Raw genomic sequence first — 12,968 nt, 5'->3', positions numbered from 1 at the left:
AGACATAGGTAGGGGCTACGTGGCAAAAAACCCAGTGAAGGGAGGTGGGTGGCAGCTGCTGACTTCTGGGGAAGCCGGGCGGCAGCCGCCGATGTCCCACCCCCTCCCAGCTCGGAGACAGGCAGCAGCCTCCGGCTTCTGGGGGAAGCGGGTGGCAGCTGCTGGCTTCCTGCCCAGTCCCAGCTCCCAAGTGGGAGCCCGGCAGCAGCCTCCTGCACCCTGCGAGTGGGCTCACAGCTGGGTGACTGCCACCCATGCCCCAGCTCTGAACCGAGAGACAGCCTCCCACGTCAGGCTTGAAGATGGGCAGCAGCTGCCTGCCGCCTGCCCTCACCCCCGGGTCTCAGCCTGCACGGAAGCCTTCTCCGCCCCAGCTTGGAGCAGATGGCAGTCGCCCACCTGCTGGGCTGGCAGCCAGGTGGCAACCGTCTGCAACTTGCCCAGGTGGCAGCTCCCCTCCCTGGCTCAAATCCTGGGGCCCAGAAAGCCGGGCAGAGAGCCCGGCGGCTTGCCAAGGCCTGGAGCTGGGCTCTACTCGCAACTATGACAGCCCCAGATTTTACCAGTATAAAAATTTTAAGAGGGGCCCACACAGTGTGATTTGCCCCCAACCCGCAACCATCCTGGGGAGCGCTGCATCCACTCTGGTGGGCCGCTAGTGCCTGCTCAGACCTCACAAGTTCCTGCCTGTGTGAGGAGAACACCATGTGACCCCGCCATCAGGCCATAGTTATTGGCTGGCGTTGATCTTTGCTCCTATATGGAGTAAGGGGAGGAGAAGGAGGGGAGAAACAGCAGGGGTTTTTGATCTGCCACAGCCACACAGCACTGCAGAACTCAGAACTCTTCTGCTTTACAAGAAATACAGTCGTCCAGGGGTAAAGGAGAAAAAGATTGCATTACTTAAAGTGGAAAACTGAGTGTTGGGGTACTTATTAAAATTTTCAGAAATTAGGAGGTAGTTGCTACTTAAAAGGTTGAGAAACACTGATCTAAAGAATCACATTTATCCTATACCCTATTTGTGATTGTTCCATGGTTCTTGGACCTGTGGTTTCACAGTTCCTATTTTTAAGTGATTTAGTAAAGCCCAAAAGTATTAGGATATTAAATACTCTCTTTGAGGATCCTGGTTCTCTGTGAGGTTACTGAATGTCTTCAACTCCCATTATAATCAATGACAGTTGAGAATAATCAGCATTGTCCACAATCTAGGTCTTTATGCACAGGATTTGTACAGCAGAAGTTTCATACAGCCCTGTCAATGAGCCCTGCGCTGAAGGGACCCCTCTCCCAACTGAATGATAGTGTTCAGTGGCATCACCAGTGGTTCCACGTCTGATTGTGGTTTTTAGTTACTGACATCTCTCCATTAGGAAGTGGACTAAAACAACCTACTCATGTCACACAATCCAAAGAGCTTGTTGTAGGGTAAAGCCACTGAAACCGGAGTTCAAGGCGTGAAAAGATCTGTATCCTACTGTCCTCCTTAAAACAGCTAGTTTTGCCACAGTGCATTTATAGGAATAGTTTCACAAGCGTTATTTCTTTCCATGAATGCCTTTTCTTGTTGTTCGTTGTTTTTTGCAAGAGAGCTGGTCTACTTTTTAATCTCTGTATTGCTCATTTAAGTAGGATTGACATGGCATTCTAATATAAAATGGATATTTTCATGTCACCACATTTATTTTAACTACATACTCCTTTTTTTCTCACTGCCCTGTAAAATGTAGCTGAGTTATCTAGCAATGAAGTGAATGCAGTCTGACTCCTATAAAGAAAATTACAACTTAAGTTGTATAAACCAATGATCCTTTTAAACTGCATGCACTGCAGAAGTTGAGTCAAACTTCTATGTGTAAGAATTTCTTGACTTTAGCATAGGCTAGGGACCAGATTCTAACTCCTTTTCTCCAGCAGTGTTCTCATTGGCTTCAAAAGCTTGAAGAGGCCAGTCATGCTATTTGGTATAAGTGAAGATGTTAGAATCTGGTACTGCCAGATGTTGTGTTAGCATACAGGAGATGGGAAAACTGCAGAGATTTTTAACAACCTTTAGATTATAAAACCAGCTAATTTTATTCTAAAAGTCTTCAATTCTCTGAGGATTACCATGGAATTTATCATTTAAAAAAAATGTCTGCATGTATCAGATCTATCAAAAAACAAAACTATGACTCTAAGATTTTTCATGCACAATGGGTTTCTTTATTAACCTATCTTGTTTAGCAAGTCCCCCAGCTACCTGTACTGTCAGTTTTTGCAAATTGCAAAAAACTGTAGTCTACCAATGTTGGGTAGCTCATTTAGTTTAATAAGGGAAAGTAGGGAAAGATATGACTAGTGGTTTAATTTTTGCACTGTCAAAAGTTGTGAAGAAGAAAAGAAAAGAAAAGAAATTAAAATGTGGCATTTGTAGTATGCTTCAAAACTTAACATTCAGCATTTTTTAAATTGGCAGATTAATTTTCTGAAGACAGAAATGGAAAGGAAGAGCAAAATGATCAGAGATCTCCAGAATGAGGTAAGAAAGAGATTTGATTGTCAGCAAAGTATTTTTAGAATGGATTTTAAAGAAATCTCTGAATTTGAACAACATGGAGTGCACTTTCATTTATTCTGTGAGATTAAACCAAAAAAGGAATAGAGGTCAAATTGTTAGTATTTTTACAGTAAAGGCACAGGTTTTCAGCTTTGTTTTACTGTTCTGAAATTATGAAATTTTCCATGTTTGCTCAAATTTATCCCATTAAGACATGATATGAGATCATTCAAACACTCTTTTTCATCATAGTATTCTACCTTTATTTTAGAGTACATAACCTTGAAATACCTATTGGTGGTTTGTGTAAACTTATAAATGCTAGCGTCAGAATTAAATTAGAGCATTTTGAATACGTAAACCTCTTATTTTACTATAATAGATATTTAACATATCACCTAATCACATAGGTTGTGATTAAAAATTGTGGACACTATAATGCCTGATTGTTCCACATACTCTTTCTGCAACAGAGTTACCAGCAAATATAGGTCATTTTATTTCTTGATTCATATAGTATCCAAAAAGTGTATGGTCAGGTATTGTGAACTAGCTAAGATTTGCACCGAGGTTGGTGTTTCAGTGTTCAGTATCATTTATCAGCATTCAGCACCATTACCTGAGCATATAGAGGAAAACAGTTTGGTAGACCCAGAGATGAGATGAAAAGAGACAACTGAGAAAAAATAAGGCCTTCTATCACCACTAAAGATTGCCTATCTCTTACTAAATAATAAAAAATAAATTCCATTCCAATTCTTCTCAAATCAAACTGGCATGCAGTATTGTCTGCACATGGAACAGTCGTGATACATATTTAGCTGTGCAGGTTTGACGCACAGGTTTTTTTCAACTGCTTATTTTGACTAACCCTCGAGGTAGTCAGATGATCTTTCTCAGAGGGATAGAGGAAAAAACTGGAGACCTCCCACAGTTCCTACATAGAAAGATATTATAGCTTTAATCCAGAATTAGAGCATATGGCAGTGTGTTGAAGAGATGAAGCTTTGGTGACATGTTGAAAATGCATCCAAAAAAAGAAAATGTGCATTTAGGGAAAAAAAAAAAAAAATTGAAATGGCAGTGTGAACTGATGTCCTTGCTAGTAAGGTACAGCATACAGCTATATCTTATTTGAGTTGTTTTTTGTTTTGAAGTTGTGTTGCTTTTTAGATATTGTACTTTGTTGTGTCTGTAATGAAACCAAATTTATGGCCATTATGCTTAGAGACAATCCTCCTACCACCCATCCAAAATAAAAATGTTATTTCCTTTAGTTTAAAGATATGAGATTTTGCTTTCAGTGCTGCATGAGACATACAGTGCAGGAAAACCTACTGTTGTTTAAAACGCTACATTGATTGAAAAATCTAGCCAGAAAGAACAGTAAAAGCACTTAATAATCCATTGTTTCTAAATAGCTCTGCATATACAACTAGTACGATGTATTTATTATTTACTTTTCTGGAGGGGTTGTTTAAAATGGAGTCAATAAGCACCTTTTTAAAGCTGAGGTATTTATCCTCTTCCTGAGGTAGAAGAGTACTTTATTTGTGAAGCTGTCCACTGAAATCAATGGGACTATCTAGCTAAGGTACTTATATGGTCCCATCACCATAGTCTCTGAGCACCTCACAATCTCTAATGTATTTATCCCCATAACACTCTTGTGAGGTAGTGAAGTGGTATTATCTCCATTTTGCAGTTGAGGAATAGAGAGGTTAAGATCACACAAAAGGTAGAGCAGGATATGGAAACCAGATCTCCCAGGTCCTAGGTTAGTGCCCTAATCACGAGACAATCCTTCCTTTCCTTATTATTTACTGAGTAAGGTCCTGGTCAGCATGAGTTAGGGTATCTAGCCCTAAATCGAAAGGTGGAAATAACAGTCTACAGATATTTGAAGGGTGTAAATATCAAGACAGTAGAAAAACTGTGTAGGGAGCATCAGTGGCGCAACAAGAGGAAATTAAGTGTCAGGAAATCAGTATAACGTACCATTTCTCAATAGTCAGATCTAATATATAATGTAAAATATTTTGTCAAGGGAAGAAGCTCCCCCTTAGATTCTATAATTTAAAGGTTTGACTGGAAAAAGCCCCTACAGTATATAAGGAAAATACATTAGTTTGAAATGATCTAATCCCACCATCAGTCACTTCTGTGACTTCACCATCTGAATCACGTCATTTCATTATGCAAATGATATATTTTCCTGTCAGACACTAATTTAGGGTGAAAATCTGCCTCTCACCCCTCTGTGGTAATGAAAAGGCCAAAATGCAAGGAGTTTTCAGTACCACTGTACTTGGGACTGAGAATTGGGGAGAGGCAATGCAGGAGAGGGAATACCCCAAGTCATAAGCATATTGAAGGGCATTATGGATGGGCTGGAAGTATGACCAGTGCTCCTCCAAACACTTAATGGACTCACTGGTCATGACAACACATGGGGATAAAGTCTTCCTGCATCCTGACTCCAGGCTGGGGAAAAGAAGTTTCCATTTTCTTTTCTTCTGTGTTGGTGCTTTGAGCAAACTTTGGTGTTACTTGGGCAAAATTATTCCTGCCCTTAGGAGACTCACTGTTCATACAGAATCTGTAGTAATTAATAAACATTGTTAATGTTTAGTAACTTTTCCTTCTGGTATGAAGTAGATGCATGTTCTTTTAATTGAAAAACATATTATTTCTATAATACAAAATGCCATTTAAAATACTCTCATTAGTAAAAGTTCTTAGAGGTCTTCAGACCATATAAAGAATCTACAGTCTAAAATTCTGGCTGTTTTTAAACACATTAGGCATGAAATCTTGGCTCCCTTTATTCAGTGGCAAAACTCCCATTCACTTAAATGAAGCCAGGATTTCACACTAGTTGTTTTGCAAATGAAGAATGTACATTATATATGGTTCAGTAGCTTTAGTCTAAATTACTCTTTAAGGTCCTGATTAATGACCTCATTTTGCTTCAAAACATCCAGGAAGAAGGAAAGAAAAGATGGAGAAACAGGAGAATGAATAAACGAAAAAGACAAATACAATAAAGTGCACCAATCTACCATATCTGTACCAAGCATCAGTTTGTGTATTGCAATGGTTCCCAAACTTCTGTGCACCAGCCTACCATCGCTAATCTAGTCCAGTGTTTTGTAAATGATTAGATCCATTTTAGTAGAGGACTTACACATGTGCTTGAGTGCTATCTTATATAGCGATGCTTTCCTTAACAGAGTGCTGGTCTGTAGACCACCAGTGGACAGTGCAATGAAATGTTTCAAAAACAAAGTAATAGAGGGTTAGAGAGGAAAGAAGATGCATATAACAGAGTCTCACAAAACAGCTCACAGAATGAAAAGTATGATAACCATCATCTCTTAATTTTACACCTGTTACACTGAAAGAAAAATATCTTAAGATTGAATTCCAAGTTGTAATATTTCTATTGTTCTCTTATCAAACCTTACCTTGACTTCAAAAAGTAAGAATCTTTGAAGTTGTCTGAAAGAATATTTAAAGTAAATTAGTGACCACATCTATGGCTTATTCATGCAGATATATTGTCAGCATTCTGCATGGAGATCTAGCCCCGTGTTTTCTGTGCCTATTAATGATTAAGTTCTCCAAACTGAAAATTTACCCTTTTCTTGAGTTTAATTTTTTTAATTAAAACTGAATATTTTAAATTTCTTTTAAAAGACTCTTTGCCTGCCCCCAAAAGGGATGGTATATCTGGCTATAATTCTGAGGTGGTAATGATCTATGTTGGTGGGGAAGGGTTATCCATGATTAAGTTGTAATATTCTCTTTATTCTCCCATTGGACAACAGGAAGCTTACCACCTTCTATTCCAAATATAAAGCAAACTTCTACATCACTTTCTTGAAAAACAGATATATTATTATGCCTATGTAATTTACACATAACATTTACACACACACAACGCAATCATGCAAAAATACAATTTAAAACATATACATCAAAACATAAGATATATGATACATAAATTAAAAAACAAGTTCACACTCAAATTGCCCTTTAGGGATCAAAAGAGGGAGAGAATGAGCCACAAGTTCAGATGTTGGTCATGTTGCTTATTGCCACAATAGAGGGTACCCAGATGCCACAATAGAGGGTACTCAGATGCCACAATAATGGGTATGGCGTAAGAATGTGAATAGTGTAGGATATGGGAATATTTTTTTTATAATGCCAGCTTTAAATTTGCCATGATAAAAGATGAACAGGCCAGTGTTAATATCAGTCATTTTGTAGACACCTTATTTTATTTTTAAATTGGCAGTGCAAGAAGAAGAAATAACCCCTTTGTGACTTATCTCAAACATTTTTTTCCCACATATTAAGATAGCCTTATCTGGTGTTTACAACCCCCAATCCTTTGTGAAGTGTTGATTCTAGGGAGTGAAGAGCTATGACCTTCAGTGCACTTTTATATTAGCTTACATTAATGTGGTGGGAACATTTGTCACCCACTGGCACCTGTGAGACAATTTCATTTTCCACCTGCACTTTCACAAATCTCTCTGGGCTGGGAATAGTGTTTGAATTTTTCTCAGGGACTGGAGCAACATCTGTATACTCCTTCCACATAAAAACAATGCTTCTGAAAAGGTGTTAAAATGTAACTTTGTGATTGCCCTAGGGCTGCACATGCCACTTTAATTGAACAATCCAGAATGCCTATGATTTCTGGTACATCTAATTTTTAAAGAACTTCTATTAGATTACACCAGAAATCAGTATAATTTGCTGACCTAGAAGGCAATATTTTTAAAGCATTCCTACTATTTTGGTTTGGTTGGTCTTATTTTGTCCTCATCCCTGTTTTGAAGTGTATCTTCTCCAAGCTCAAGAACAGTAGGACAGCTCAGCATGCCATGTTTCTTTTTTATTAAAGTTTATGATGCTATATTGATGATAGACAATTAACCCATTGCTGGCTTAGCGCCAAAACTGAGAAAGATATATTGATTTGGGCAATTGTTTCTTTCCTTAACTAAGAAAAGAAGATGTGAATGGAAATCTAGTTACATGCTGAGTGGCTTTGTATGTGCATATATCAAGAAATGGGTCCTGTTTCAAGGAGCACATAACAGAAGCTGGTTGAAGTTAGGCATGCATCTTAAATATGAGATTAGTGTTTCTCTATCTGTAAATAAATTGAGGAAAAAGTTATATTCAGATAGCATTCAGACCAGATAGTGTTGTAGCCATGCTGGTCCCAGGATAGTAGAGAGACAAAGTGAGTGAATGCTCTAACCCCACAGCTATCAGGTATCCAGGGGCAGTGCTTTCAAAGCAACATTCTACCATATCAGAATTATCCATTCACATTGGTGTTAGCTCTTTACATTTATTCTACTGTCTCTTTCCACAGTGTAAGGGACTGTACAAGTTTCAAGTTAGTGGAGAATCAGGCCCTCAAGGTATTAGCACAAGCAACTTCAAGCCTATACCATGAACAATTTACATTGCTTTGTAATAAACAACTTTATTTTAATGCAAGAGGACCAGTTGATGCCATCAGTAAACCTCAAGCAGTAAAGAAACACAATCTGTTCTTTAAATGGTTTTCTTGCATTTCATTTGAAACCTTGGGTAGCATTCAGAATGGTGTTTATTGCCAAAACTTCACTAAAAATTAGCATAGCTAATGCTTAAATCTTCCTGCACCCTGAATACTGTCCAGAGAGAAAGACTGAAAGGCTTGTTATCTTATCTGCTGCTAAACTAGAGGTAAGAAAAAGAGAATATATATTAGTTCCATGACAAGGACTTATCCTCCAAAAGAACCTTTATGGATCATTTTTCCATTATGTACCAAATTCTAGTCTTCAGTGACACGTGTAATCCCACTAAATAGAATGGAGTAACTAAGAACAGAATTGAACCTGACTGTAGTCCACTTTACCTCTTACCCTTCATCCCACACCAGCAAATCTTTATTTATTTTTCCCAGCTCTTACGTGTGCTTTCTTCCACAATATGTTTTTTTTTTTATTTCTTTAATAATGTATGTCTGAATTCAGCCTGTTGAAGGTGCATTTATGAGTTGGAAATGGGTTAACTCGAGCTCAAGTCTTGACTATCTTTTGGATTCTGTTTAGGTGAATACAATCCAAAAGAAGTAATACACATTTATATTTAATTCTGAGCCCCAGAGGAATCAGGCTACCAGTGCAGATAGTTTATATATTCACTTACGTCTTCTTTTGTTTCTCTTGGCTCATGCCATCCTTTCTCTGAATTCTTGCTTGATTTTTTTGGACATTCCTAAACAGTATATTTCAGTTATTGCATTTCTTGATTTTCTTCACAGAAGAGGATTTAGCTGGAGTCACAATCTCCCAAGTGCTCATAACAAGTTGGGTCTAATGGGTGAGTGCTAGTTACTCAGGAATCGTATTTCTTCGGGATTGAAACTTCAATTCAGTGTAACAAAAGAAGTTCAACAGACCATGGAATCTTCTCCACATCACAGGGTCCTTTATAATTTCAATCTAAATGGTCACTACTTTTTTCTTTTTTGACCTTATTGGGTGTTTTGAAATTGTCTGCCTTATCTAATATATCTTGTCTTGTTATGCTTGTCTGATTTCATAAAGCAGTCATAGAAAGGCCTCTCTCAATACTCAAAGAGAAATATTTAATTAATATATCTAATGTTTAAACCAGATGTAGAATTAATATCTTTCTTAGGTAGATCATTAGACTTTTATTGCCAGATGGAAGGGCTTTGGCGCTCAATCCGTCTTTTTACAGTAATTAGTTTTAGGGGATTTTATTTTGTAATCAAAGGTGTTTATGCTTCTGAATTTAAGGATGTGTTGGCTCAAAGAAATTAATTTGAAGTGGAGGGAAATCACAGGAGTTAGTCCTGGAAGATCGAGGTCTTATTTTTGTCTCTGACACAGATATCTTGGGCAAATCATTTCATCACACACTTTTAAAAAGAATCTTCTAACTTGGAATTTTACAGTTTTAAGGTTCCAAATCTGTTTCATGAAGGGTTGGATGATCAGAGAGACTGAGCACCCACCACTCTAGAAAACTCTTATAAAATTGCTTGTAGATGCCTAGGAACTACCCAAAGACTGGAAAGCATACAACCAGAAAACACTGGTTTCATTTTGATTTGGTTGTGTGCTTGTCCTTTCCTTTTAACTTCAAGTTCTGAGCATTGAGCCTATTAAGCACCATAATGTTTCCAAGCTTTTACCAATGGACATTGGTCAGTCCTGAATTTAGTTTTTCCCTGCTTGCTTGATGCTCTTTCCAGTCGCTCCTGTTCTTTGGCAACAATGGGAAATTTCATCCAGTAATGGGAGCGGTGCCTCCAAATCAGCCTTTCTAGTTTGACCACAGATGGAACAGAAATTCTACCTCCCTGCCAACAATAACTGTATACTTTTAAAACGAAAGCAATATTACCACGCATTAAAATGGACCCGGGATCCCAGTCCCATGGAAAATTTGTTTTCATCTTTTCATTTAAAATATTAACTTTCCTCCCATCCTGCTTCACAAATCTCTATTTTTGCCATGATACCTGAAACTTGATTTGATGGTGTTTAGTCCCCAATCTAGTCTGCCAAATAGGATGGTCTTATGGTTAAAGGATTGGACTGAATTCAGGAAATCTGGATTCAATTCCTAGCTCTGCTATAGACCACCCTGTGAAGTTCATTAGGTCAATTAACATATCTGAGCCTCAGATCCCTGTCTGTAAAATGGGGATAATGATAAGAAGGAGAATTACCATAATGTATCAAAATAGTCCAGTAGTCTGTCCCTGAGAGTGGCCATTGCCAGCTGCTACACAGGAATATGCAAGAAATGGACAATCCTAAAATTATCTGGAAGTTTCTTCCAAATGAAGATTCATATGTCAATGGGAGCTGCCAGAGCTCAACATCCCTGAAAATCAGGCTTTAGTCTATGTTTCAGGTTTGGCACCTGCAAGTTAAATACTCCAAATGAGTGCTCACTGTTGAAAATTTTTGCATCTGTGCCTCAGTTTAACCATTTATGAAATAATAGGCTAAATGCAATCCTAGTGTAACTCCACTGAATTTGGATCAGTAATACTGAGCCGAGAGGCAGCATGATGCAATGAATGGGGACAGTAGTGGGACTTGAAAGACCTGGGATTTATACCTGGATGTGTCACTAACTTGCTGTGTGCCGTGTTGTCTGTCAAGTCTATTTAAACTATAGGCCTTTCAGAGCAAGGACTGTCTCTTACAGTGCAATTTTACAGCCACTAACACAATGGGACCTAAATCTTGGTTGGGGCCTTTCGGGGTACGTGTACATGGCAGCTGGGAGTGAGCCTTCCAGCCAGGGTAGACAGACTCATGCCAGCTGGGCTCAAGCCAGTGCACTAAAAATATCAATATGGTCATTGCGGCTTATGCTGGAGCTCAGGCTCTCAAGTCCACAATGCTTTCTAGGCTTGAGAAGCCCAATCTCCAGTCTGAGCCATGACATCTATCCTGCTATTTTCAGCATGCTCACTTGACCCCTGCTAGAGTGAGTCTACCTGCCTAGGCTGCAAGGCTTGCTCCCAGCCAGACGTACACTAGGTGCAACTGTAATATAAGTAATAATGAGTATTGTGAGACTTATTGTTTTAATATTTGCATAAGCTTGGGAACATCAGGTGAAAGCCGCTTGTTCAAGGCAAAGTGTATATAACAGGTTGATTGTAATTAATTAGATTGTAAACTCTTCAACTCTTTCCAGTGTCCCTGTAGTATGCTTAGAACAACAGGGTCTTGATCCTTACTGGGGCCTTTGGGCTGTACTGCTAGACTTGTACTAGTAATAATAATAATAGCAATTTTGTCAATGTATTGTGGGATGCTGCATAAGGATTCTGGGTTGCTGTCTCGAGTCATCATGTTACTGGGTTCTTGAACCCTGTATGAATGCACACTGCTGAGTCATACTAGCAGGTGGTTGTTTTTAGCTTTAACTAGGATGTTTGAGGGGTTTGGAAATTAGAGATGAACAAATAAATAAAATATTTAACAACTGGAGTGGGGAGGATCAGAGAACACTTCAGGAGAGAAAAATATTCTGGTCCTATTAAGTCTTCAACAATGCCAAAAACCCCATAAGAAATAGGGTGGGAGGAATATATTGAGAATTTAGTGTCACTAGTGTGTCCCTGGAATTATTCAGAAAGAACAGCTTGGTACCTCTGAAATAAGTTCCAGAATCAGAATGCAAATAATTCACTTTCCTCCTCCTTTAAAGCCAAAGACAATAAACAAATTATTGTACAACAAGAAGGCATCATGTTTCCCAAGAGAGAACTTGGGAAACTTATATATGATCTAAATGGAAGTGTAGAACTTAAATGGAAGTATAAGTCCCATCACTTGATACATTGAAGACTGGACAAATAGCTAGATGAAAATATACTGCAGGAAACAGTCCTACACTAACAAGATGATGGACTTTGTGATATAACAGCTCACCTCCCTTTCTAACTTGTATGATTCTGTGAACTGATCACCTGGGGAATGCGGTGGGGGAAAATTAGGACAGAATTTCTTGGTGTCCCACCAATGATACATAATTTGCCAGATGCATTTTGGATTTTTCACCTTTCTCTGCACCAGTGTTTCTCAATTAAATTTGGCCATGGAACCCTTTTGAACTCCATAAATAATTGCGGAACCCCCCCAAACTCTTAACAGTCTTCAAATGTCGAAATAAGCAAAGGTCAGCATTTCTCAATTAAATTACACTTAAATTACACTTACACTGGATACCCTCCGCCGGAAAATCTGGGACATCTTCCCTTTTTCGGCGGCGGCGGCGAACAGCTGCTCTCGGTGGCGGCGGAGGACAGCTGCTCGCGGAACCCTAACAGTGTTCCGTGGAACACCAATTGAGAAACACTGCTCTGCACAGTCGGGCATAACCCACGTTGCTGGATGCAGGATATCTGACTGGACGGACTAATGTTTGGCTCCAGTATGGCAACTCATACTGAATATTCCCATATTTGTATTTGTTAATAGTAGTTTTCTACAAAACTATTTAGAATGAGCCACAATGGCATTTATTCCAAGATTAGTTTCTCCCTTTCTCTAGGGTCAGTATCCCAACAGGATGTTCTCTTATCTCTGCCTGGATTGTATGCACAATGATCATAGACACAATGAATTAGTTGGTTTCAGGAAATTCTGAACATTTAATGTTAAATGATGGATTGATAGATTAATCTCTTTTATTACTCAGTATTTGTTTGGAGTATTGCACACTTATACATTACTTCCAAAGTTCCATGCAGTGTCTTTAAATCAGTGATACTCAGACCTCAGTGGTTCAGGAGCCAAATTAGCAATCAACATTACCTAAAAGAACCACAGTAGTGTGAATTAATTGTTTA

At 38.7% G+C, this 12,968-nt stretch overlaps 1 protein-coding gene across 5 annotated transcripts in view; it reads left to right on the top strand.

Moving 5' to 3' along the window:
• LUZP2 (leucine zipper protein 2) overlaps positions 1 to 12,968 on the top strand; it is a 299,712-nt gene that overhangs the window by 154,430 nt on the left and 132,314 nt on the right. For all 5 annotated transcript variants that reach the window (XM_067532095.1, XM_067532096.1, XM_067532097.1 and 2 more), the window contains one exon: positions 2,462 to 2,524. In XM_067532095.1, coding sequence (XP_067388196.1) covers positions 2,462 to 2,524 — 63 coding nt within the window. The remainder of the gene's footprint in view (positions 1 to 2,461; positions 2,525 to 12,968) is intronic.

Source organism: Emydura macquarii, unplaced genomic scaffold (genome assembly GCF_026122565.2).
Source record: "Emydura macquarii macquarii isolate MOO-44397 ecotype Brisbane River unplaced genomic scaffold, CSIRO-AGI_Emac_v2 contig_3240, whole genome shotgun sequence".
Taxonomy (NCBI): domain Eukaryota; kingdom Metazoa; phylum Chordata; order Testudines; family Chelidae; genus Emydura; species Emydura macquarii.
The sequence above is the reverse complement of the archived record's forward strand: the minus strand, read 5'-3'. Positions and strand labels throughout refer to the sequence as shown.